Source organism: Phyllostomus hastatus, unplaced genomic scaffold (assembly GCF_019186645.2).
Source record: "Phyllostomus hastatus isolate PE091 unplaced genomic scaffold, TTU_PhHast_1.1 phas_scaffold_555, whole genome shotgun sequence".
NCBI lineage: Eukaryota > Metazoa > Chordata > Mammalia > Chiroptera > Phyllostomidae > Phyllostomus > Phyllostomus hastatus.
In genome coordinates, this window is record NW_025334036.1 from 11,464,515 (window position 1) to 11,490,786 (window position 26,272).

The 26,272-nt window shown below is 47.2% G+C and overlaps 2 protein-coding genes across 8 annotated transcripts in view; both read left to right on the forward strand.

The window, feature by feature from the left end:
- Positions 1-26,272, forward strand: part of FAM189A1 (family with sequence similarity 189 member A1) — a 189,937-nt gene that overhangs the window by 129,245 nt on the left and 34,420 nt on the right. For all 7 annotated transcript variants that reach the window (XR_006784031.1, XM_045824756.1, XM_045824761.1 and 4 more), the window contains exon 3: positions 16,783-16,893. Coding sequence is in view for 6 of the 7 variants with exons in the window: in XM_045824756.1 (XP_045680712.1) it covers positions 16,783-16,893 (111 nt within the window). In the remaining variant the exon portion in view is untranslated. The remainder of the gene's footprint in view (positions 1-16,782; positions 16,894-26,272) is intronic.
- Positions 9,812-11,468, forward strand: NSMCE3 (NSE3 homolog, SMC5-SMC6 complex component). The gene has a single exon (XM_045824763.1). It carries the CDS (start codon positions 9,924-9,926, stop codon positions 10,830-10,832), a length of 909 nt encoding a protein of 302 aa, XP_045680719.1. The 5' UTR covers positions 9,812-9,923; the 3' UTR covers positions 10,833-11,468.

The window sequence follows — 26,272 nt, forward strand, 5'->3', positions numbered from 1 at the left end:
GGCTGTTGGAAGCCTGCCAGTCCACATGGCCTCACTCTTATATCCAGAACGTGGCTGCAGGCTAAGGTGGGCGGGGCTTCTGCACACGGTGAGGAGGGTGAGGAGAGCGCTAGGAAAGGGTCTGTTCCAGCAGGACAAAAGCAGAAGACATGGATGTCACTTCTCTACACTCTGTTGCTCAATGCAAGTCACAATGTCAGTCCGAGTTTGAGGGGGTGGAGAAGTCATCCGTACCTCTGGGGGGGGCGGAGCAGCCGCCCACGCTGCAGTCTAGCGGGACACATGGGAGGGGACGCAGTGGGACAGCTGTCTTTGAGGAAATGTAGCACATGTGGTGTGTATTTTAGTTCCATTCTCGGTTTGTCATAAAATAGAAATAAAACTGACTTACGTCTGTTGACCTTGCATTTAACTACTTTGATAGATTCTCCGATTAATGTTCATGATTAATCTGTACATTCCTTTGAATTTTCTGCATATAAAATGATGTTATTTGTTGGGGGGAAAGATAATTTTATTTCTTTCTTTTCAGTCTTTCTAACTTGTATTTCTTTTTTCTTACTGCCCTGGCTGGGACCTCCAGTAAAACGACAGATAGCAGATTGCTTTGTCTTGTTCCTGATCTCAGAGGGAGCATTTTCAATATTTCATAAGAAAGCGTGAGGTTTCCTGCAGCTATTTCTGTAGTGATTGTTTCAATGTCCTTCTGTCTTGATTTGCTAAGTTTCTTGCTTGGTTAGGGTTTTTAAAAAGCATGGAAATGCAGGAAAGGAGGTTAGAAGGGGGGAATAAGTGGTGATGGAGAAGTGTAACATGGTGCAGCCGGGGGGGGCCCCAAATAGGAATTTGTAACGGGGTCTAGAACTCAGGGTATCCGGGAAATATTAAAAATGTAGGATATCCTCACCCCCACATGTCTGAACAGGGAGCAGGGCCATTGAGAGCAGTTCTGCATAGCAACAGTTTTGCAAATAACCTCAGGAATGGCCATTAAACAGATCTGTAACTTTTGACTGGTTTCATGGATAGTTAAATAGCCATGGCCCTGCTTTGAGCCAGGGAGAGGGCAGTGGCTTCCACCCAGGATTCAACTGGAAGGCAGCTCCCTCTGGTTACAGCGCCTGCGTGAGAGCTTGGAGATGATTGGCTCCGTGCCATGGGGCCACGCCTGCCCTGACTTACTATGGCAGCCCAGAAAGGCTGGAAAAATAAGGGAATGCTAGCAGGTGTAGCCGATTATGGGAGGAGTCGGAAATGGGGCTGCAGAGGAAGATTGGCACTGAGATTTAAATCCAGACTCAGCAGCCATGCAAAGTTAGGGGACCACTCGGGTTTGGTGAGAGTTGGAACCAAGCGGCTTTGGGGCTCCCTTCATCACACAGCTTAGGAAACCGGAAAGCAAGATGTAGCAGCGGTGCAGAGCTCTCTCTCAGCAGTTTGGAAGAAGGCAGGAGAGACGCTGCAGGAAGGGAAGGGGTGACAGGGCTCTTGCTGGTGGGCCAGGAGAAGGTGCCACATGGGTTTGGATTGAGAACTGGAGATCCCGGTGGCACAGTGGATGGTGCTGGGAACCTCGGGAGGCCCGCCATCTGAGCACGGATTACTGGGAAGAACCAGGGGCTGCCAGAGCCACGGAGTTCTTTTTTCTCCCTGAGATATGGTAACCTGTACTGGGCAAAGTGGGGGAGGAAGGACTGTGTGTGTCTGTGGGTGTTTTAAGAGACTTTAGGATTATTATGAAGACATCAAGTCATTACTCCTAGATCTATATAACTTTTGAATAAATAGTTCCTTTCCTTTTCACCAATCTCTGACATTGAGAGCTATAATTGCCTGGCAGTGGGCAAGGCGAACCTAGTACAGGGGGACCCTGGGAGAAGGGGGTCCCATTCGGTAATAGTATCTTGCCCACCCCCTCCCACCACCCACAGGTCTGTTCTGTAACAAAAATACAATTAAAAATAAAGTTAAAATTTTTTAAAATAAAAATCATGGATAGATGTTGTGTTTTCTCTTATGACTGTCCTGTCTCCTTTGAGATAACCATTGGAGAGATGTCCTTCCTTCTGTGGAGACCATGAATCCTCTCCACTGACCCTGCACCAGCTTGCTTTCCCAGGTCGAACTCGCCTTCCTCTGCGGCATCTCTTGGTTTCATCTGTCAGAGGCTCAGGGGTTCAGCCTGCATCTTCATTTCCAAAACGTCCGTGCCAGATTTTTATATTAAGCTTAGATTTTCTTCATAAAACAGTGGGAGTAGGCCCTTTCATTCTTTTCCAGAGGCACTTATTTAAGGCCGGCGTTACTTCTGTTAAGTGTCGGGGAGACTCCACCGTGGGTGTGTCTGGGCCTGGGGTTTCCCTTGCAGGGAGGTTGGGAGTGACTGATCCCATAGCCTCCCACACTTCCTGTGTTTCCTGCACCGGTTTTGTTGGATTGCGCTTTTCTAAGAAGTTGCCCGTTTCATCTGTTCTCAAGTGTCAGCAGACGCCATGCATGAGATTCTCTTGTTGTCCTTTTGACACCTGCAGGAGCATGCCTAGCTCTTGTCCCTGCCTTTGTGAGGGCACAGGGTTGGTGGTGATAGAGGCTGGAGGCAGGCGGGGGTGTTGCTGGGCCCACACTGCAGAAATCGCAAGCACACGGCAAGGAGCAAGGCCTTCCCCCTGCCCTACTTCTCAGCCCCCTCCCGATGCCTCTCATTGGAAGGATCCAACAGGAGGGCACCGGACCAAAGACAAGCAGCTTACAGCACGGGAGAGCGGTGGATTTGGGACCGAGGGGTCAGGGCTTGACAAACAGCACCCCCCCTACCCTAAATAATTTGCAGTGCCTCCTTAACCTCGCCCCACTTGGAACAGACCCTGAGGACCAATTTTCTTTCACTCCATCTCCCTCATTTTTTCCCTGTTCCTGGAGTGTGCTGAGATGGGCTGGGTACAGGCTGAACCCAGGTTTTTCTTCTATTTCAAGAATCCTAGCCCTGGCTGGCGTAGCTCAGTGGATTGGGTGCAGGCTGCGAACCAAAGTGTCTCAGGTTCAATTCCCAGTCAGGCCACATACCTGGGTTGCAGGCCGTGGCCCTCAGCAACCCCACATTGATGTTTCTCTCTCTCTCTCTCTTTCTCCCTCCCTTCCCTCTCTAAAAATAAATACATAAAATCTTTTTTAAAAAAAAACTAATTAATGTAAATGAAACATAAAAAGAGTCTTAAAAAAAATCCTAACCTGACCAGTGTGGCTCAGTGGGTTGGGTATCTTTCCGCAAAGCAAAAGGTCACCGGTTCGAGTCCCAGTCGGCACATGCCTGGGCTGTGGGTTTAGTCCCTGGTTGGGAGTCTGTAACAGAGGCAACCTATTGATGTTTCTCTCTCACATCAATATTTCCCTCTCTCTCTTTCTCCTTTTTCTCTTAAAAATAAGATCTTTTAAAAAAAATCCTTAGCAACAATGATAGTGTGATTTACATTTACATTGTCGTTGTCTATTAAGGTATAAAAATGAACATTGTAAGATCATCCTCACAGTTGCTCCCAACACTGTCTCCACCTCCCTTTGGGTTCCTGTTTAGTCAGGTTTGGGCAAGCATATACTGGACCCCCAGGGAGACGCTTGCCACTCGGCACGTCCAATAATCCACTCTTGTGGACGGACATAATAATATCGTGCCCTGGGGGAACATCCGTGGATGGCGGTTCTTTTCTTCTCCCTACTCACTCAGTGCTATTTCCTTGTCCATTAGTTTCCAGGATTGCCGTGGAGACATGTGACATTAAACTGATTGTTTCTGCAAACAGCTTGTTCTTTTTTGTCTGGAAGCTTGTATGATTTTTCTTTCCCTTCTTGACATTCAGAAATTTTGCCAGGCTGCATGTCAATTCTGCCATTTCAGAGCCCTTTTCAAATGGAAGATGCGAGTTGCTTTTATTATTTTTTTTTTCATTGATTTCAGAGAGAGAGGAGGAGGGAGGGAAGAAGGGAGGGAGGGAAGGTAGGGGGAGAGAGAGGGACAGAGAGAGAATATGGATTTGTTGTTCCACTTACTGATGCACTTATTGGTTGATTCTTGTATGTGCCCTGACTGGGGATCAAACCCGCAAACTTGGCCCATGGGGGACTATGCTCAAACCCATAACCTGGACCTCTTGGGGACCACGGGAACAACTGAGCTACCTGGCCGGGGCCTGGTGTTGCTTTTTCTTTGATGTGGTTTTTTCGCTCTGTCGTATGTTTTCTTATTCCCCAACTTGTATCATTTGCAAATGATGCCTCCTGCTTCTACCCTTTATATGTTGCTATTTCCCTTGTGACTTTTATTTCACGAACTTCTGGTCCCCATCTTGTGGGACACAGCCTTCAGCGGGGCCTCCTGAAACAGTAATTTGGTTTTCAGCAGGGGCGGTGCTCCGCTGCAGTACCTCTGCGAACGTGTTCCATTTAAAAAGCATTATTCTGCTCTAGAAGCATTCTGTCGTGCCGCAATAATGCCTCCTTCTGTTCTCGCTGTGTTTTATTGTACAGCCTATTTCTGTTTTCCTCTATCAGCTCTGCTCCAGAGTAGCCATCTGTTCTAGAGTTTGGCTGTCTCCTTCCTTCCAACCCCTGCACTTCTGAGGTGGCGGCGTGTGAGTGTGCTTCTCTGGGTTGTTTTGTTGGGCAGGGGTTTCCCCGGTGCCGGCGTGCGCCAGCTGGTGGCCAGGACTGCTGTAGACCCCTTCAGGCTGTGGAAGATCGACCAGAAGAGACGGAAGCAGACAGTGTGGACCGGTTTCCCTTGTGGGGGAGGGGCAACTGGGTTGGCCAACCACGTTGTCTCATTTTACAATTGATAGGGCAGGGGTGGTGTAGGGACCGGGACAGTGTCAATTTTGTTTTGTTTTGTTTCTAGAGGGAGAGGAGGTGGGGATGGAGAGAAAGAAACATGGACTGGTTGCCTCCTGCGTGTGCCTGGACCGGGGATGAACCCACAACCTAGGTATTGATGTACCCTGACCAGGAATTGAACCTGCAACCTTTTTGGTGCACAGGACGACACTCAGGGAACAGCAGGAATGGCCAGAGCCCCCATTTCCTCCAAAGGTTCAGCCACTGTTGAAGACTCATTGCCACAGAGTGGTTTTAAGTGGAGACCTCCGTGTGTCCTAGAAGTCACACAGCTGTGTCACTTCAAAGAATAACAGAGCCAGGTTCAAAACCTCGTGTCGCCAGCAGATAGATGCTCCAAGAAACTCGGCAGCCCCAGCCTCCCGACCTCTAAGCAGTGAGGAACCAGGGACTCAGCTGGCAGCATCGGAACCGTTTCCGCCTCTTCAGTCGCCTCTGAGGTGGCTTCCCCCTGAGGCAGACTATTTCCAAGGCAAGGCAGAGGTGGCTGGGCTCCCACCCTTCAGCTTATTAGCTCAACGAGACTATACGAATCCCTAAGAGAGTGCTCAACCAGTCTCGGTGGCTGGCCTGCATCACGTGCACGCAGGAGAGCCAGGCAGAGCAGCAATCTGGGTCTCCCAGGGGGTAAAAACGAAGCAAATAAAAAGAAACGTATTGGCCACTGTTGAGACTTTATGTGTTGGTAATTCTACAACTTAAAAGATCTTAGTGATTTCCAGAAGGCAAAGGCCCTGGGTAATTGGCAGATTTAGACTTCTAGAAAAGAGAGTCTAAGTAAGATTAGGCTTGTAGGTCAGGCGGCTGCCATGGTCGCTCGGGAAGAGCTGTGTTTAAGTCCCACCTCCTCACCCCCTTCCGCCAGCCAAGGACAGCTCTGTGGCCACTTAGTCTTCTTTCGGCAGGACAGCATGTCGTTCTAGGCAGCCCTTTATCTGGGACTTCCCCAGAATGGGTCTTTGTTACGAGTGAGTGGACACAGGGATTTATTTATTTATTTTTATTTTAATTGTTGTTGAAGTACAGTTTTCATGCAGGGATTTTATTGTAACCATTCAAATATCTGGATGGCTGCCCTGAATGGGTGGCTCAGTTGCTTGGACCTTAGTCCTGTGCACCAACAGGTTGAGGGTTTGATTCGCACTCAGGGCACATACCTAGGTTGTGGGTTCGATCCCTGGGCGGGGCACGTACAAGAGGCAACTGATCATTGTTGATGTTTCTCTCTCTACCTCTCTCCCTCTCTCTCTCTCCTCTCTCCTCTCTCCCTGCCTCTCCCTTCTCTGTCTCTAGAATCAATAATTTAAAAAATATCCTTAAGTGAGGTTAAAATATATGTGTGTATGTATATACAATATATATACATAAACTCTGGATTGCTTTTCCTACTATCCACCCACCCAGAGAGCACCTGCTCCCTGCAGACCTCCGACCCCTTTGCTCACGTGCTGTCCGGTCTGCTCTGCGGGGCAGGCAGCAAAGCCACTTCACACACGGCGGCTGCGTGGTCTTATCATTGCTTTCCTTCCCGGGAAGTCCTTGCTTCTCCCACTAGGTTAATGTCAGAAAATATAAAACCTTCCTTCAGTTTTGCAAGAAATACCAGGGAATGAAGAGGAGGATTCAGTAGATAATAAAGACAGAGCTTCTTGGCAGGCGTGTGCGATCAAGGCGAGGGAATAAAGCAATTAATTACGGAGAGACATCTGAAGGGCAATTAATTGGTCATAGGCATTTCTTTGCTCAATGCATTTGAAATCTTAACTAGTTTTAGTGTTTGCCTCAAAGAATTTTTAAATTTTTTAATTTATTCATTGATTTGAGAGAGAGGGGAAGGGGACGAGAGGGAAGAAGAGGGAAACATTGATTTGTTGTTCCACTTATTGATGCACTCATTGGTTGCTTCTTGTATGAGTCCTGACCAGTGGTGATCGAACCCACAACCTTGGTATATCCAGACAATGCCCTAACCCACTGAGCTACCTGGCCAGAGTGCCTCAAAGAACGTTTAATTTTTTTCTTTTGGGTCTAGTAATAAAAATGTTAAGGTCATTAACATGGTGTCTTTGAAAATGTTTCTCTCTTTTTAACCACTCGTCTTTATTACTTTCCATGCTGAATGAAAAGTTGCAAATGTCATATTCAAATCACGCTGAATTTACTGAAAACTTGCGTGTGGATAACTGCGGCATCAGGGCGTAACTGTGATGTTAACAGTGATTCAAAATATGCCTTTTCATTTATCTTCCAAAACAAGAAAATAAACATTGAATTTCATGTTTAAAAGAAGATAACTTTAGCCCTGGCCAGTGAAGCTCAGTGGATTGAGTGAGGGCTGCCAACCAAAAAGGGTCCCTGGTTCGATTTCCAGTCAGGGCACAGGCCTGGGTTGCAGGCCAGGTCCCCAGTAGGGGGAGCACTAGAGGCAACCACACATTGATGTTTCCCTCTTTCTCCTTCCCTTCCCCTCTCTCTAAAAATAAATAAGTAAAATAAAAATTAAAAGAAGATAACTTTATACCATGATATATTTATTTTCAAACCTTTCCCTGATTTTTGTGTATCCATGCTTTGTGGAGCCTATGGACGTTTTCCGTAACGTTAACCCCCCCGGAAAGAAGCAAATCATTATCACCTGCTGTGTCCTGGCCCTGTACTAGGTACTTGGCAAACCTGTCTCACTTAGTGCCCTGAAGCCTGGCTCTTATTTCGTTGATTTGGAACCAGAAAGGAGTAAGGTTTGTTTCCTAACCTTAGGAGTGCATGTGTCTCCTAAGTTTGTTGTGAGGATTAAATGAAGGCCACTTAGAATAGGGTCTAACCACAGTTCCCTTTGTAATAATCAGTAGCTATTGTTATATTATTAGTGTTCCTATTGTTATTAACATCATCGCCACAACCATTTTCTCCCAAACACCCAAGACTTCGTGTGTCTGAGGTGGACTGTGCATCTGGATGACTCCTCCATGCAATGCCTGACCTTCATTCTAGTACAGTCAGCTTCTGTTTATATTGTCTCCCTCACATTCTTCTGGACACAGTGAAGAGAGGCGTTTAGAGACTTAAAACTGTTACCGTTTCTCACTCATGTCCAGTATGACGATCGGCTGTCTGGCTAAAGATGCTATTGACAGACACTGCTGATTTTCATTCACACACTTGCAGGGGGTAGCTTGACCCAGAGCCTGCGTGGTAATTTAAGTGAACACCTCAGCAAGAAAAAAAAAAAAATACCAGCCCAGTGGTGGGCACTGGCTTTCATCTTATTTTCCATTTCTCTGTTATCTCCTGGTTGCTGATTTTTTTTTTTTTAAACTGATCCTTCGAAGGGGGAGAGTTTTCACAGAATTCTCACTGCGGGAGCATTCTTTGAACCTGAGTCCAAATTCTAATTTGCAAGTAAATTGAAGCAGATGCATTTTCTCATTGAAAAAAAAAAGAATGTTGTGATGATATATTTGTTTTTCTTAGTAGGCTTCTGTCATAAAGACTGATGCTTGGGGGTATATTGTTAGATCTTGTGTACAACAGAAAGTTATTACTCATTGTTTACCAGATTTTAGCTAGCATACTTGCATGATAACATAGAATATCATCTTGCATTTCATATTGCAATTCTAGTGCCACTATAAGATTGCATTTTCATATTGAATTACAAACAAAAACTTAGGGGACTAACATTTAATGAAATTTGTAATAAGATTGTGTTTTGATGCTGTTATTCAAATAATATGTTCTTGAATTGCTTTCCTTTGAATATATTTGCATTAAAGAGGAACTGAGTTTGATTTGGTTCATTAAAGAGTTTACCCACTTTCTGGGTAGCTTTAAAAAAAGACAGGGAAATTCAGTTTCTTCTTTGTGAGTCAGAAAATAGAAGAGGAACACATTTGCTAAGATCTTCATAATAGCAGATTCCAGATAGTTTGGGTTAATGAAATGGCTCATATTGGCTATTCGAGTTGACAATTAAAACACACACACACACCTGCACACATAACAGATTATGAGAGATGATACCCTTTGGTACCCTTTTCTTTCTCATCGACCCATAAGGCTGACATAGTAAAAATTAAATTTAAGAGATCCACATCATTGCAATACTTGATCAGCAATGCCCAACATTAAATGGTAATCTCTTGAGTGCGAGTTTCTGTAGCATCCTTCTTACCCATTTCTGCAATAATTATGGTTGTGGGCCCAAGGCAGTTTACATGATAGGGTGCTTTCCGAAAGATAAACTCATTTGACCAAGCAAAAACACTTCACTGAAATGTACTTTAAGCGGTGGTTCGGTTGTAGTTGTCTAGCTGATGGGAGTTTAATGCAAAAACATAAATACCGAAACAATGAAAAGATGGGGAAAAGTTCTGTTAGCGAGCCAAGAATAGACTCTTAGTGGCATGAGAAGGTAACTGGTGGTAATGGTTGGGAGGGTTTAAACTTGAGCAAGGGAGGGAGTGGCCAAAGCAAAGCAAACCGGGCGTCCCCTAGGTCTTTTCTTCACGTTCGTCCAGCTCTGTGTAGAAGGAAGTGCTTTCACTCTACTTTCAGGCTCTTGCCTTCCTCTCTACCTTATTTTTCTCCCATTCATTGCGTTCCATCTAAAAACATTCCCGATTTTAACCCTACTGATATTCGTCCTCTATCGCACTGTCCTGGGTCTGAACCTAGCCGCACATTTGTTCAGGAGTTTCGGCGCCTGTCCTCCACGGGCATGGTTTGGTCAAGGCGACACTTTTAATTCCAGCCTAACAAGTACCACCGCGGTTAACCGCAGAGACGCGCGCGAACGCGCTGCAACCGCGGAAACGCCGAGCCCGCCTCGCGTCGCTTCCATGACGCAACGCGTAGTCTCCGCCTCCGACGCATCGCGCAGTCTCTGTGACGCAATGCGCGCTCTTTGTGGCCCCGCCCAGACGTACGGGGCGCGGGCCCACAATTCCCGCCGCGCGCCCCTGTCTAGTTGCCAGTTCCCGTTACTGAGAGCTTCCCCGCTCGGCCGCTGAAGTCCGCCCCGGTCTTCCCCCGCTGGCGTCATGTTGCAGAAACCGCGGAGCCGGGGCCGCCCCAGCTCGCAGGCCGAGCGGGACTGGGGCCGCGGCGGCGACAGCCGGTCTTCGAGGAGCGGCGGCGACAGCCGGTCTTCGAGGAGCGGCGTCGCCGAGGAGGCCCCGAGCACCTCTCGGGGGGCCCTCGGTTCGCAGGAGCCTCGCGGGTCCTCGTCGCAGGGCGCCCGCCGGGCCGAGGCTGGCCCCGCGGTGGGGCCCAGGACCCAGAAGCAGCTGGAGCTGAAGGTGGCGGAGCTGGTGCAGTTCTTGCTGATCAAAGACCAGAAGAAGATCCCCATCAAGCGGTCCGACATCCTGAAGCACGTCATCGGGGACTACAAGGATGTGTTTCCGAACCTCCTCAGACTGGCCGCCGAGCGCCTCGAGTACGTGTTCGGGTACAAGTTGGTGGAACTGGAGCCCAAGAGCAACAGCTACATCCTGATCAACACCCTGGAGCCCGTGGAGGAGGACGCCGAGGTGAGGGGCGACCAGGGCACGCCCACCACCGGCCTCCTCATGATCGTCTTGGGGCTCATCTTCATGAAGGGCAACACCGTCAAGGAGACGGAAGTCTGGGACTTCCTGCGTCGCCTCGGGGTGTACCCCACAAAGAAGCACCTGATTTTCGGAGACCCAAAGAAACTCATTACGGAAGAGTTTGTGCGGCAGCGTTACCTGGAGTACCGGCGGATACCCCACACGGATCCGGTGGACTACGAGCTGCAGTGGGGCCCGCGAACCAACCTGGAGACCAGCAAGATGAAGGTGCTCAAGTTCGTGGCCAAAGTCCACAACCAGGACCCCAAAGATTGGCCGGCCCAGTACTGCGAGGCTTTGGCAGATGAGGAGGACCGGGCCAGACCTGCGGCCAGCGCCCCGGCCCCCTCCTCTTGAAATCTTACAGTCCGGGGAGTCCCTGGGCAGGGGTCAGAGAGCCCAGGCCTGGAGGGGTGTGGGCAGGAGGCAGCGCATTTCTGTAACGCGTACATCTGTGTAGCTTTCGGACATGTTTGCAAACTTTCGTGTGTGGTTTTTACTTTTTGATTTTTTTTTTTACTGGTAAAAAGTATTTGGTTCCCAATTTTCATTTATAAAAATACGAGGAGAGCATTTATTTTGTTTTACTCTGTGTGTGGGTTTTTTGGTGTAAAAATTTGGCTAGCGTTATAGAACTAATTGGAAAACTGCACCGTGATCAGAACAAAAGACACCGGTCAAGTGCTTTGGTGCCAAGAAAATAAAAGCAAAGTGGATATTACATGGCTTCTTAACTACCCCCGTTTGTAAGGAAAACCAAAAAGCTTTATAACTTAACAATAAAAATATAATTGTTCATATCCTTTTTGGTCAACACAACTATTTTATATGTTATTTACCTATATAAACATACATCATTCAAAAAAATGTGTTTTAGCCAAATAACAATTTTTTACATGCATAATTATTCAGCTCTGTGGTTAACCTTGTAGTTCCATTTAGATTTTTTTTGTACTATACTTATAATAAATACTGTATCTTTGAAGGAATTAAGCCTTGTGCATTTTTAAAATCATAAGTCATGAGAAATTTCATGACTCGAAACCAGCATTTTTTAAAAAAGGCAGTTTATGCTGCATATTCAGGTAAGTAGTGTTTTGTAGAAGTTTTGCTTCTATATATATGTGTGTATGCAGGTTGGTTCCTCATATAAAATATGTTTCTCTGACGGGGGGGGGTGGTCACAGGAAAGTTGCTAAAACCTTTAGTGACCAACTAATTGGGAAGCAGGTAGTCACCTGGCTTCAGATTCTGCCCCCCCCACCTAATTAGCCACAGGAATTTCAGCAGGTTACTTAACTCACAGATGGTTCCCCATCTGTAAGGTGGCCTGATGATGCCTGTCTGGTGCTGTCACGTGACAGTTGGAGATGGAAGTATATGTACAGTTCCTGGCACAGTGCCTGGTGTGGAGGATTTTATTTTATCTTTTATCAGAGCAGGAATAATATTTATCTTTTAAATATATTTTATTGATTATGCTATTACAGTTGTTCCATATTACCCTCTTTATTCCCCTCTGCCCTTCACACCCTCTCCCACCCACATTCCCCCACCTTTAGTTCATGTCCATGAGCTGTACATAAAAGTTCTTTGGCTTCTACATTTCCTATACTGTTCTTAACCTCTCCTTGTCTATTTTCTACCTACCATCTATGCTACTTATTCTGTCCCTTTTTCCCCTCTCTCCCCCCACTCCCCCCTGATAATTTCCCATGTGATACTCATTTCTGTGATTCTATTCCTATTTTAGTTGTTTGCTTTGTTTTTTGTTTTGTTTTTTAGGTTTGGTTGTTAATAGGTGTGAGTTTGTTGTAATTTTAGTGTTCATATTTTTGACCTTTTACTTAGATAAGTCTCTTTAACATTTCATATAATAAGGGCTTGGTGATGATGATGAACTCCTTTAACTTGACCTTATCTGGGAAGCACTTTATCTGCCCTTCCATTCTAAATGAAAGATTTGCTGGATAGAGTAATCTTGGATGTAGGTCCTTACCTTTCATGACTTCAAATATTTCTTTCCCACCCCTTCTTGCCCTTGAGAAATCAGCTGACAGTCTAATGGTAGGTAACTCTCCTTTTGTCTTGCTGCTTTTAAGATTCTCTCCTTACCTTTAGTCTTGGCTAATGTAATTATGATGTGCCTTGGTGTATTCCTCCTTGGGTCTAACTTCTTTGGGAATCTGAGTTCCCTGGACTCCCTGGAAGTCTATTTCCTTTGCCAGATTGGGGAAGTTCTCCTTCATTATTTGTTCAAATAAGTTTTCAATATCTTGGTCTTCCTCTTCTCCTGGCACCCCTATGATTTGGATATTGGAATGTTTAAAGATGTCCTGAAGGTTTCTAAGCCCCTCCTCATTTTTTTTGAATTCTTGTTTCTTCATTCTGTTCTGGTTGAATGTTTCTTTCTTCCTTCTGGTCCAAACTGTTGATTTGAGTCCTGATGTCCTGCCCATCTCTGTTGGTTCCCTGTAGATTTTTCTTTATTTCACATAATGCAACCTTCATTGCTGCCTGGGTCTTTTTTATGCTGTTGAAGTACCCAGTGAGTTCCTGGAGCATCTTGATAACCAGTGTTTTGAACTGTGCATTTGATAGGTTGCCTGTCTCTTCATGGCTTAGTTATATTTTTTCTGGGGCTTTGACCTGTTTTTTCATTTGGGCCTTTTTTTTTTTTTTTTGGTCTGGGCACACCTGTTACATAGTAAGGGGAGGAGCCTTAGGTGTTCTCCAGGGCGGGGTAACCCACGGGTCAGGGTTGTGATGCTGTATGTGGGGGAGGGGTCCAAGAGGGAACAATGCAGCTTGCTCTTGCTCCCCTCTCTGCTGGTTTTCAGTCACTTCCCCTGCTACCCACAAGCAAATTGGGCCCTTCTGGGTGGGTGGGTTTGTGTATATTCTAGGACTCTGTGGGCCTCTCCAATGAGCTCTCCTGTGAGGCTGGGAGCTTCTCCTGCTGCCTCAACCTCCACAGGTGTTTTCAATTAGAGGTTTGAGGCTTTATTTCCACGTGCTGGGACCCTGGGTTGCGCAGTCTGTCTCCCCAGTTGTTCCTCCCGGTTTATCTGCACAGGAATGTGGGACCCCCTGGTCTTCCAGCCACCTCCTTGCTGCGAGTCCTACCTACCTGGCTGCCCATCTCCACCCCTCCTACAGGTCTGCATGAATGTTTCTTCTTTAACTCCTTGGTTGTCAGACTTCCATGCAGTTCGATTTTCTGTCAGTTCTGGTTGTTCTTTTTGCTTTTGAATGTGTTATTGTCCTTGTTTTGGTTGTGCAAGGAGGCACAGTGTGTCTACCTACACCTCCATCTTGGCCCAGGATTTTAGTTGGTACTTTGTTCCTTAAATTAAAAAAAAAAATAAATTTATTTTGGTATGGAACAGTTGAAAAAAATTTAAAGGTTTTCTTTCATTATCTTGCTTTAGATAATTCCTAGAATTAGAATCACTGGTTCAAAAGTTATGACAGTATTCTCTTAATCTATTATATGGTTTTATGAAAAAACATAATTCATGGTATATGGTGGGTATAGCGCATATAAAACAGGAAGAGCGGGGAAGGTAGATGTTAGGTCTCCCTCCAGCTTTGAGAGGTCACTGTAGGGTAGTGAAAAGGGTATTCGGCTTTGAGGTTGACACACTGCATTTGAACTGTGGCCCGTGCTAGGTCAGCATGGTGGTTTGGGGTAGGTCATACACTCTCTGAATCTCACTGTGTCTGTAAAATGGGGAAAATAATGACCACATCATAGTTACATGGATTAAATGAACCTGCAGAAAACAGCTCGTGGTCTCCTGTGTTCCTCCATAGCTTCTGGCAGAACACTGTTTATTTACAGGCATTCAGCAAATAAATATTCAGTGGGTGAGTAAGTGTAATTGCTTGGGGGGTGGAAGATATTGCAAATTAACCATGAAAAAATATGTGTACTTGATCAACACCTTCACCTTGAAATATTCTAGAAGAGTCTGTGGTGGGTATGTGGTGGGATAGAGGGGTGTGATAGGTCACTGGGTTTTATTTAATTGTGTTGAATTAGAGTCTGCATTTATTTAATCGGTGGAATGTACCTGGTTCTTGAAGAAAAACCCTCCTTGTTTGCCTTTTCTTTCTGGCTCAGCATCCTGCTTACTGCCCCCCTTGCCTCGGGGGTGACTGCCTGCCTTCCCTCTGCTGAGTTCTAATGCTGGTATATTTTCATCTTTCTGGTGAAAGTTAATCATAACCCAGCACCCACTATCTGTTATGTCATTTATCTGTTGTGTCACTTTTGTCAGAGAGGCGTTAATAATTTACTATCGGTGAATTACCATGTTGTTTCAGATTTTAAAATAAAAAACTTTACAGAGCCAGGTCAAGCCCTTAAACCTTTTCTTCTCACCCTTCCCAGAGGTGTCTAAAGATGGTGGATGTCATACTATTGTGTGATTTAATACTTTATATGTACATACACACGAACATTGTATGGTAGTGGTTTGTTAGCATTTCCAACTTAAAAATTGGTCCTATACCGTATCCTTTTACAACATGCTGTTTTACTTGACATTGTTTTTGAGATTTAGCCAGGTAGATCTAATTAATTCATTTTCATTGTTCTGTCATGCGGGAAAGTTGAACGGTTTGCTTATTCGTCCCCTAAAGGTTAGACAGGTCATTTCTAATCTTTTGCTATCTGCAGGCATATACAGCTCATAGGCCTGGGTGAGAGTTTCTCCAGCCAAAAACAAGCAGCAGACTTGAGGCATTCCCTGCCCAGTTGCTCTTGAGGGTGCGTTAAGTTACACTCTTGCCCACGTTTTAGAGTCCTTTTTACTGACCTGCCCGCCTGCACCTTAAGCAAATTTAGTCTCTATGGCTATTGTGTGGGTATGAAGTGGCACTCCATTGTAGTATTGACTTAAACCTCTTGCTTACTAGTGCTATGAAGCATCTTCTGCTCTTTCTCTTTCTTTTTTTTTGCCATCAGGTTTTTTAAAAATCTGCTAGACCTTCCCACTGATTTGTTCTGTGTGTTCCTCTGTTACATCTACTGCAAATGCCTTCTCACATTTCCACTTTATTTTTGTCATACAGATGATTGGATATTAATGTGTCAAAATCATCAGTGTTCTACTTTGTACGGGCTGTGTTTTTTTGTGTGTGTAGCACCTTACAACATTGATTAAGCCTGTAGACCTAACCAAATTTCAGGAAATACAGAGGATGAAGATAGATGAAATGGTGGGGGACAATTAGAAAAGTTTAGGGCACAGGAAACTGACAGTTGAACTGGTTTCTTCAGCAAATTTCAAGGAAGAAAAAAAGAACAGTGGAGGGGGAACACCCATAAATTTAAAAATATCTAACATTCAGTACGGAACTCCTTTATATCTGATGCAACCTGGTTCAGAGTATGAAACAGTTTTTGAGGTAATTAAAGAAATATAAAACCTGAATATTTGATTCTAATGAATTATAAAGTTGACAGTGGGTGTGTTTTTTAAAAGTTGCTATTTTAGAAATAGACACTTAAATATTTAATAATGAAATCATACAGTATTGATATTTGCTGCAAAAATTCCTGGAGGGTAGTGGGTGTAAATGAAACCCAGCTGATCCTGAGTTGATTAATTGTTGAGAGTGGCTAATGGGTACCTGGGGCTTCAGTACGCGGCTCTCTCTGGCTTTAAAACGTAGGTATGAAATTTTCCATTAAAAATATCTTAAATACATAGAACCAGAGACATGGAAACTTGGAACAGATTCACAGTGACCAGAGGGGTGAGGGGCAGGGGATAATGGTGGAAAGAAGGGGTAGGTATTTGTCAAAGAACATGTATGAATGACCCATGGACATGGACAGCTGTGGGGACTGACTGACGGAGTAGGGGGTGGGCTGGGCGGAGGAGGGCAAAGGGGGAAAAAGTGGGACAACTGTAATTGAGTAACAAAAAATAATACCGAAGGCATTCTAAGAAATGAACTTTCACTTGTTTTTTTTTAAGTAATTTATAGGTTGCTATTTTTGAGACTCTAAAACTATTTTGAGACTGTAATGTATAGTATTTTCAAGTTTAGTTTCTAAAATATTTTTACAACAGATTTCAGATCAAATCTTGGTCACGGACAATGGCTTTTTTTTTTTTCCATTTGATTTAAGGGAAAAGATTTTGAACTCTTGAGAAACAAGGCTTTCCTTTAAAACAGGTTGCACGTGGAATTATTTGATCAACGGAAAGGGTTTCTTTTTTTTACAGCCAAATCCTTTTTCCTTGGAGCCTCTCCTGGTGAATAATCAATTTTCTCTTTGGTTCGCTTCCAGATCACCTTTTTCATGCTGCTCTCTGCAGTGTGCGTAATGCTGAATCTGGCCGGCTCCATCCTCTCCTGTCAGAACGCTCAGCTTGTCAGCTCCCTAGAAGGCTGTCAGTTGGTGAGTAATGAAACGCAAACCTTTTGACGAAGGTCACAGGCTTTCATTTTGCACGAAGGTAATTTTGAACATCATTTGATTGCATCCTTGGATTTATTAGGATAGTTCATGGTTGCTCAGGGAATTAAAGTTGACTCCTTTCTAAAAATTCTCACAAATGAGCACTTGTACAGCCTTTGTACAAGCGTATTAATAGCATATTTTGTATAAGTGTACAACAGCATATTTCTAAGGATCACAGTGTAGTGCTATTGCAGAAGGAATCTCTTTAGTAACAATCCTATTCTAGCATTTGTTGCATTGATTTTTCGCTCCTGGGTTTTTAGAAATCAATTTTGTAAGTCCATTTTAAGTGCCAATATACCACTATATATATATATGAGAGAAGTGCATCAAAACAATTTTGGTCTCAGAATTTCAGTGTTAAAAGAGAATTAACTTTTAGATCTAGGATAACTGTAGACAGTGTGCTACGTACATTGTAGGGGATCATAAAATTGTTGCATAGAATCATCATTCCATACCATGATTTGGCTCCTGTTACAGTAATACGTGCATCCGGCTGGGGCAGAAATTGACATATGCCTGGTTGCATTTGGTAAGGGTCTAGTTGGACTGGCTGCTGAGTATGGGGACGTGAGCATCTGTTTCTGTATCTTGGAGACAACACAGGGCTCCCTTTCAGAGCCACACTTTTCCTTCCCAGCCGCCCATGAACTTGCTCAGCCTGTGGCTCTCATTTCTGAGAGGCTGTACACCATTTCACCGAAGCTTTTCTGTAGCCAGGTCAGGTCTCCATTTCTCAGGGCCATGCTGTCTGGGTCCAGACAGGCAGCTGCTGCTTTGACATCCCTTACCTACCAAAGCCAGCGGGTCTAGTATAAGTTGGCCTAGTTTCGGTGCTGAAACAGCTATGAATTCCAAAAACGAACTGTGAGAGCTTCATCTTGTCATTTGCTGTTCAGTATGGCCTGGACCACACTGACCAGATTGCATCCCAACATGATGTACACAGAGTGTCCTGTGTGTGCAGTATATGCCCCAGACTGCTAAGAACTCTCACAACCTGGAGCCCCAGCTCTATCAGAAAGGGTGACTTGCTTATACCCGCAACTTAATCAGCTTCTTGCTTCCGAAATACTAAATGCTATAAATATGGTAAACTCTGGCCATGTCCATGGGATTGGCCATTTTCTCTGACCCTCTATTTCCAGTGCAAGGGAGGCAGAGTGATTGGGGAGATGAATCAACAAGCCTGCAGGTCCAGATCCCAAGGAACGCCCAGTGCCCAGTCTGGAAAGGCTCTCTCCTGGCCTTAGCCTCAGGGCTTGCTTCCCTGTTCCCTATTCTGCATGAAAGGGTAGGAAAGGGGCGACTTATATACACAATTTTATATTTATGTATAATATATATATATACATACATATGCACCATTTACGTTTTTTCTTCTGTGAATCGACTAGGACCTTTACCCATTTTTAGATTTCATAATTTATCTTATTGATTTGTAAGAATTCTTTATTACGGTTCTGAGTCCGGCAGCTTATATAGCTCAAATACGTGTCCTGGATTGTTACTTGTTTTTTAATTTTATTTTTTGACCTATACTCTGGTTTCTCTTCAGATCGTATAAATCTTTCGCCTTTTCAACCTAGAAAAATTTTAATTTTTGTGTATTCAAACCTATGAACGTTTTCCTTTGGGGGCGTCCCTTGGAACCAATCACCAGATCTCCTCCTTCCCAAGATCACGTGACCCGAGTAATCTCCCCCAATTATATGTGCCGTTTCATATAGTTAATTCTGTTAATATTCTGGAATTCATTTGATGGATTTAAGTTCCCCCCGGCACACACAAGAAGTGGGTAGCTAGCTTTCCTAAAACTATGTCTTGAGTAACCCAGTATTTCCCTGGTGATTTGAGATGCCACCTGAATTATTAAGAATTATTCTTTGGTGACAAGGTACAATAATGGACAGCTCCGGAAGGCTTTCCTTGGAAGGACGGCGGGCCTGTAGGTTATCCGAGGCCTAGAGGTGAAGCTCGGAAGCCATGGGTGTGAGGCCTGAGCCGGAGAGGGGTCCCATGTTCCGGTAGCAGGAGTCCCGGCCTCACCGGTGTGCAGGTCTGCAGCCGTGAAACGTCCCAGCGGTCCTTAACCTCTTCGTTCGCGCTCTGTCCGCAGAAGCCAGAGGGCGGCGTTCTGATTGGCCAGGACCAGAAAGAATCGGCTTCTCTGTCCCGGCAATGGGACCCAAGAAGTAATTGTCATACAGAAAGTTAAGGGAGCGGGGGAGCAGGAGATGTGTGCTGGGTGGTCACAGTACGGCTAGCCAGCGCCTGCTCTCCCGGCATTATCATACGTGCTTACGTGCTCACGCACGCACATGCGCAGATAGGCCCATCGGTCTTTCTGGACCCCTGAGTGATGGAGGAGAGCTGCGAGGAGTGCTACCTCTGAGCACGTGATACAGGCTCTCTAATTTATTCCCGACGACTGTGCCTCGGAGGCAGGCCGCCTGTTATCCCTGCTTCCAGGTGAGGAAGCGGAGACCTTGAGGGTCACATAACTTTCCCGAAGTCGCGGAGCTGGCAGGTGCTGGCATCAGATTGTGCCCTGTGCTCTTCACCCTCCATGAATCATGGAGTTTTTGTTTCACATGACAGTGGAACTGTAGAATTATGCTAACAATTAAAAGAGGAGATGTCCCTGGTTGGTGTGTCTCAGCTGGAGTGTCGTCCTGTAAACTGAAAGGTTGCGGGTTCAGTTCCCAGTCAGGGCATGTACCTGGGTCGTGGGTTCGGTGCTGGTCAGGGCGCATATGGGAGGGAACCGATCCACGTTTCTCCCATCCATGTTTCTCTCCCCCCCCCTCCCTCCCTTCCCCTCGCTCTAAAATCAATACACCTGCCCTCAGGTGAGGGTAAAAGAAAAAGAGAGGGAGAGAGAGCGAAGGAGATGGAGGAGAAGCCTTGGACAGTAGAGGTAAAGACTATATCCCGTTCATTTTTAGTTAAAGCACATCTTTGAATACCTCTTTTGAAATAGAGAATTGAAGGGAACCTGATCCACAGCTTTGATATCGCAACAAAAGGAGGTGAACACAGTAGGCAGTTTTCTGAGAAGTGTGAGCTCTTCTGTCCAGCCATATCAGGCACATCACTGGAGAAAAGTCTTCCATGAAGTACGTACCAACGTGGCTTATGTACTGGAGAAATGTCTTCTGTGAAGTACGTACCAACGTGGCTTATGTACTGGAGAAATGTCTTCTGTGAAGTACGTACCGACGTGGCTTACGTCGAGGGTCCCCGTGCGCACACCAGTGTTCTCCTGACCCCAAATCCTTTCCCGTGAGATGCGTCACCCCGCAGGGACAGCGCGATTCATCCGCGTCAGCTGGGCCACCTGGCTGGCCCTTGATCCCACTGTACCTGTGATCTGAAGGCTAATTGTGCGTCTCTCTAGTCTCCGCCCACACTGCGTGTTGCGTACCTGTGTCCCCCAGAACAAAAAAAGGGTGGCCTCAGGGGACCTGACACTTGGGCAGGCGATTTGATGGAGAGCAGATCCCCACCTGCTACTTCCTTGTCTGCCTCTTTCTGATCGGAGGGCTTCGTCTGCTTTTCTCCCTGGCGTGCACCCCCAAGCACAGCACCCGCTGTCTGGGAGGGGAGGCCAGCATGCGGCCCTTTTCCTAAAAGCAGCTTAACAAAGGGCTGTCCGTAGGTCCAGGAGAACCGGTGATAAAGAAAAGCCTCTGGTAGCAAAGGAAGAAGGGTCAATGTACTTGGGAGTTCTAATCCCCACCTTCTTTTTTCCAAGTTCACCTGGGTGACATAGAAGGGCTGCTGATTCTCTCAGGGGGCTCTTCCCCGCTGTGGTGTGCCCCAGCGTCTCCTGAGGCAGGAATGGCCAGGCTGTGGGACCGGCTTATGGACATGGTGAAAAATGCAACTGTAGAACTTACAGTTAAATATGTTATTTTATAAACAAAGGTAATGTATAATTAGAACTCAGTACCTCTTTCTTTAAACATACATTTTACTATTTTCCTGATCTTGAGGTTGTTTACGTCTATTGTATCCTTATACACAATATAACGTGTTATATTAGTCAGGGTTCTCCAGAAAAACAGAACTATATAGGAAATTTATGTGAGGAGTTGGCTCACAGGACCACGGCGGCTGAGAAGTCCCATGTCCTGCTGTCTGCAAGCTGGGGACCCAGCATAGCCTCCGGCCTCACTCAGTCTGAGCCTGAGGCCTGGCAGCCAGGGAAGCCGAAGGCCCCTCAGGACTACATCCCGGCCTGAGGGCAGGAGGAGATGCCGTGGCCCAGCCCAACAGCGAGGCAGGAGATTCAGGGTGAATTCCTCCTTTCTTCACCTTAGTTCCATCCGGGCCTCCAGGGGATTGGACACTGCCGCCACCTTGGGGAGGGCTGTTCCCGTCACTGAGTCTGCCAACTGAAATGCCAACCCCACTGGCGAATACCTTCCCAGACGCACCCAGCAACAGTGTGGAATCTGGGCACCTGTGGCCAGTCCTCTGAAATGGAAAACTCTTGCAGAGACACTTGTAGATTTGCCCAAAGTTGTTAGTGTCACAGCCACAACAGGGACCTTGGTACGTACAACCAGCCCATCTAAGCCAGATTGCCCCATTTTCACTTGACGTGTCTGCCTGTGTGAGTGGGTGCACCAAGTTAGGGGCACTTTTCTCACTTGCGTAGGTTCGTGTACGTACCACCTGAGCCGAAGGCCTGAACTGTGTCAGTGCCACGGCCCCCCTCCGGCTGATCCTGTTAACGCCACACTCACCTTCCTTCCACCCTGACCTCAGCTCCTGCGACCACGAATCTGTGCACCGTCTCCAGAATGTTGTCGTTTCCAAGGAGTTACGCAAATGGAATAATCAGTCTGCAACCCTTTGGAACTGGCTTTTTTCATTCAGCGTCATTCCATAGAGATCCATCCAAGTTGCTGGGTATATCAGTCTGTTCCTTTTCATTGTTGGGTGGCATTGCGTGGTCCCTACATGTGACCGTTTGTCTGATCGGCCGACCTGCCAAAGGCCCCCTGAGCTAACTACCGTTTCGGGTTATCACACGTAAGTCTGCTGGGAATGCACCTGTGCGGATTTGGTAACTACCTCCATCTTCCCATAGCCTGTTAGAATTTCTTCTTGAGGCTTGTAGCCGTATGGATGGCCAGCACTCTGATCTCAGAATGGAAAGCATCTGGTAACCAAGCCAACGCTAATTATGTTGCCATAGCCCTCAGAGGAGTCCCACTGTCACCAGGGCAACCTTGATTTAGCTTCATTGGGATGAATAATGAATTACAAGAGGACACGGCCCTGGGCTGGACTCTCAGAACCGCTTGGCTAAAAGATGAAGGGAAACACAGTTGGAGGCCCACAGCCCCTCTCGAGGCTGGTCTGTCGGTGGGTCGTCCCCTTCACTGTGGCTTCCGTTGTTGCCAAGAGACGTAGCCTTTTATTCTACTCATCATGGAGCGAGGGGGGTCCTGGCCTCTCTTGGCTTTGTAGCCAATTTGGCGTTTTAACTGCTCTTCGTGGTTTATCATGATCACACAGAATTTGTCCTTTTGTACTAATGCCATTCTGTTCGGATTCATTTTCACATGGATTTGCCATTGTCATCGGTAAATGTTTCATAGCTAAAGCTGCCGTTTGAACGTTGGTTCCAAACCCCAGAGTTTCTCAGCAAAGGAAACAGTCTCAGCAAAACCACATCCGGTATTCCTGAAAAATCCTAATCAAGGAAATGCTTGTTAACTTTAGGCAGAGAGGAAGTAGGAGGGAAGAGAGAAAGAGAAACAGAAACATCAGTTGGTTGCCTCCCATAAGCACCCCCACCGGGGTTTGAACCTGCAACCTAGGGTATGTGCCCTGGCTGGGGATTGAATGCCCACAGCCTTTTGGTGTATGGTAGGATGCTCCAGCCAACTGAGCCACCCAGCCAGTTCGAAAATTGGTGTGTTTAAAGCCAATCACGGGTCCATATGCATATTTCTCAGTCCCATGTACGTTCATTCATTCTTAAATTTATTGGTTCACTGCACTCTGTACAAAGGCAGAGCCACACATCTGACATGCCCTAGATGCCAGGAACGTGTCAGGGACAAGAGTGGGAAGCCCTGGCTCCGCCCCTTCCTCGTGTGCAGCTCGTGTGTGTTCCTAGAGGAGAGGTCGATGACAGACAGGCGGAGGTGGTGGTTTCAGACAACAGGAAGTGGGACTGGGCCAGAAGCAAGGGAGGGGCGATGAGCTCAGAGCAGCATGGGACCTGCCACCTGAGCAAAAGCAAGCAGGCAGCCCTGCGAGCAGCGGAGGGAGAGGATTTCAGGAGCAGAGCAGCAGGGACAGGGCCCCAAGGAAGGCCACAGGGAGCTGGGGCCCTGCGGGCGGGGACCTCGCAGTGTCAGCGCTTGCCTGTGTCCCTCAGTCTCCCTGGACCCCGTGACTACAGGGTCTCCGTCCCTTACACTTCTCTCCCCTGGACTCGTCGCCTGCCTCCCAGGGACACCACCGTGCTGTCCTCCGGGGGTTTTGTCGATGCGACTTCGTGGTCGGGACGCTCGGTGACGTTTCACCGTCTCTGCAGTCTCTGGTCGCCTGTCGGGTGCTGTTTGCTCCCCATGGCACATCCACCCGGGTAGGCAGTGGGAAGACCTGATTGCCACCCGACTTCCAACATCTGGTCGCAGAAGTTTAACAGGGACTTGAAGGCTCGCCGTCGTTTTCCCCACATCATAGACTCAGATCTAGGGGCTCCTACTCCTCGGGAGACACCCGATGTCCTTGTTCCCATTTGGGCTGGACTCCTCCTGTCTTCTGAGCCTAGGGCTGGGGTCGCCTGTGCCTGGGGACAGCAGGGAGGGAGCCAGCCAGGCCTGGGCAGCAGCTCCAGGCTTCCCTTCATCCTGGGGGACCTCCCCCCTCTTCACCCTCCGTCAGCTATGTGTGCCCTCCCCGAAGGCCTGCCTTCCTCCTGCCGAGCTGTGCAGGGTGTGGATCGGTGAGGCTGGGGAGGGACCTGGGGGCCCCGTCTCCAGGCCCAGCCTTTCAGGTGACCTTTCTGTACCCTCTGCCTCCCGGCCTGCTGGGCCCATGCTGTATTGAACAGGGCTTTAAAATCTGCTTGGAGGGGGGTCTCTAGAAGGAAAAGTGGCCCTTGAAAAACCGGCCCTTGACCCAGGGTTTTAGTAGCACAGTGACACGCAGCTGCTTCAGCTGCACCTAGGATCTGCGTCCCCCAAGACCCCACTGGCATGCCAGGAAAGGCTCATTTATAGAGGGAGCAAACTCGCAAGAACACAAGGAGTGGGCACGAAATGACGGGGCTGGAGTGGGGTCCACGTCGTGGAAGGTGGAAAGCGGGAGGAGGACGCCTCACTTCCCAGAGGGGAGAAAACGAACCCCTGCACCGCGGGGGGCGGAGCCAGCCTCAAACTCACTGGAGCCCGGAGCCGGAGGCCTTGCTTTGAGGGAACAGCTCCTCGCGAAGGCCTCGTGAACCTGGAACCTATTCAAAGAAAGCTAGGAACTGAGATTTTTTTTGTGTGATGGTCCCCTCTTTTATCCCCAAGATGAAAAGAAAGTAAAAATACCAAATGTGTCCATTAGCCCTGGGGTGACTGAGCGTTGGGCAGCCCTGCCCAGGTCCTTCCTCCCTCAGTCCTCATTTGATCAGCGCCCCCCAGTGGACATTTTCGCAGTTCTGAAATCGATCATTTCTCAAAGGCCGAGCTGGGGGCCTAGCGCTCTAGTGTGTTCAGTTTCACCCAGAAACACACCAGGCCGCCATGGGTAACATTCTTTCACGTATCCTTCTGAAGGTCACCAGGCTGCCACAGTCTCTTAGGTTAGATTAGAGACCAGAAAAAAAAAAAAACGAGTAAGAAGGTGTAGTTTATTGGCTGATGTGTGTGTTGTGTTCTAGGAGGGAGCACGTACTCCTTGGCAGATATTTGCACCTGCAAAGGGCGCCGCGATGCTGTGGAGTGGGGCTGAGCCTCGGGATGGGGGGTCCATTGGGCTGCCCCTAAAAACTGGTGGTGGGGAGGGCAAAGCGAGGACCCCACAGGGATTGCCGAACCCCTCCCCACCCCTCTGGGCGCTGCTCCTGAGCATTAGTCCTGCCAGATGCGAAGGGGTGTGAGGCTAGAAAGGACCGAGGGGGAGGGGAGGAGGGGAAGAAGGTTGTGGTCCCTCAGCTTCTTGGAGAGTGACAACACCCTGCACTGGCCTGTGATATGTCTGAAGAGTCATTCAGGAGAGAGGCCTGTTTAATTTTTTAAAACACCATTCCCCGAGTTAATTTGCGCCCAGAACCTCATGCAGGTTTTTTCCAATCTTTTTGTTACTCCGAGCACAGCTGCGGGGCCAGCGTGCCTGCTTGGGTCTCTCTGAAGAACAATGCAACTGGCCCTTCATTTTCCTGCTACCCGGCACGGTTTTCTCTTATTCCTGCCAGCCGTGTAGAGCTCTGCTTGGCTTTTTTAAGGTTTTTTTTTTTTTTTTCCCCAGCTTTGATTATAGTACAAAGTAATGAAATTTCAGAGTCTGGCCTAAAAATGCACATCTGCATAATTAAAGCAGAGGAATCTCAGGAGAGGAAGGCAGAGCCCGCCCGTGTGGGTCCAGAAGAGGAGTCTTCCTAGCTAGCTAGCTGCCCGCCTCTCGGGGGACAAGACTGTCTCGAGGAGAGCCACCTCATTGTCATACTCTTTGGGGAGGCTGCTGCCAGCACTGCCAGCTTACCAGCGCGTGCTGTCCTCGAACGTGTCACTTGAACAAAAAGGTCTCATAAACGCTCCCAGGACTGTAGGGCCAGTCCCCATGCCCTGTGAAGAGGACCCGTGGCCTTGGCCTTGGCCTTGGCCTTCTCACCTGCCAGTGCCCTCCCTGGCAGGAGTGTCGCCCTTGGCACCTTCACGACCCCACGCTCCTTAGATTCTCTCTCTCTCTCGGGATGGCGCATGCACGACGGAGATGAAAAGCCTGTTCCTCTGATAGATTTACCGCTCCACAATTAATTTGAGCATCTGTTGCAGAGGCAGCAGCGAAATGAGCAAATAGAAAGAATGCAGTGATATAAGAGACAAACAGGGTGAAATCTCTGATGCCACAAATGGAAAGCATTTATTATCCCCCCTCAACACAAAGATCAGGGGAGGTTACAGGCTTAAATGTATAATTTACGTAACAAGCGCTCTACTGAAAGATCTAGTTTTTGGATCAGATAACTTTTCCCTTAGATGTTTTGTACACATGCAAAACAGAACCCTAGCTTCTCAGCCGATTTGGGGCTTGAAGGGGGTTTTTCTTTAATGGACGTCGCCCTTTGACCCAG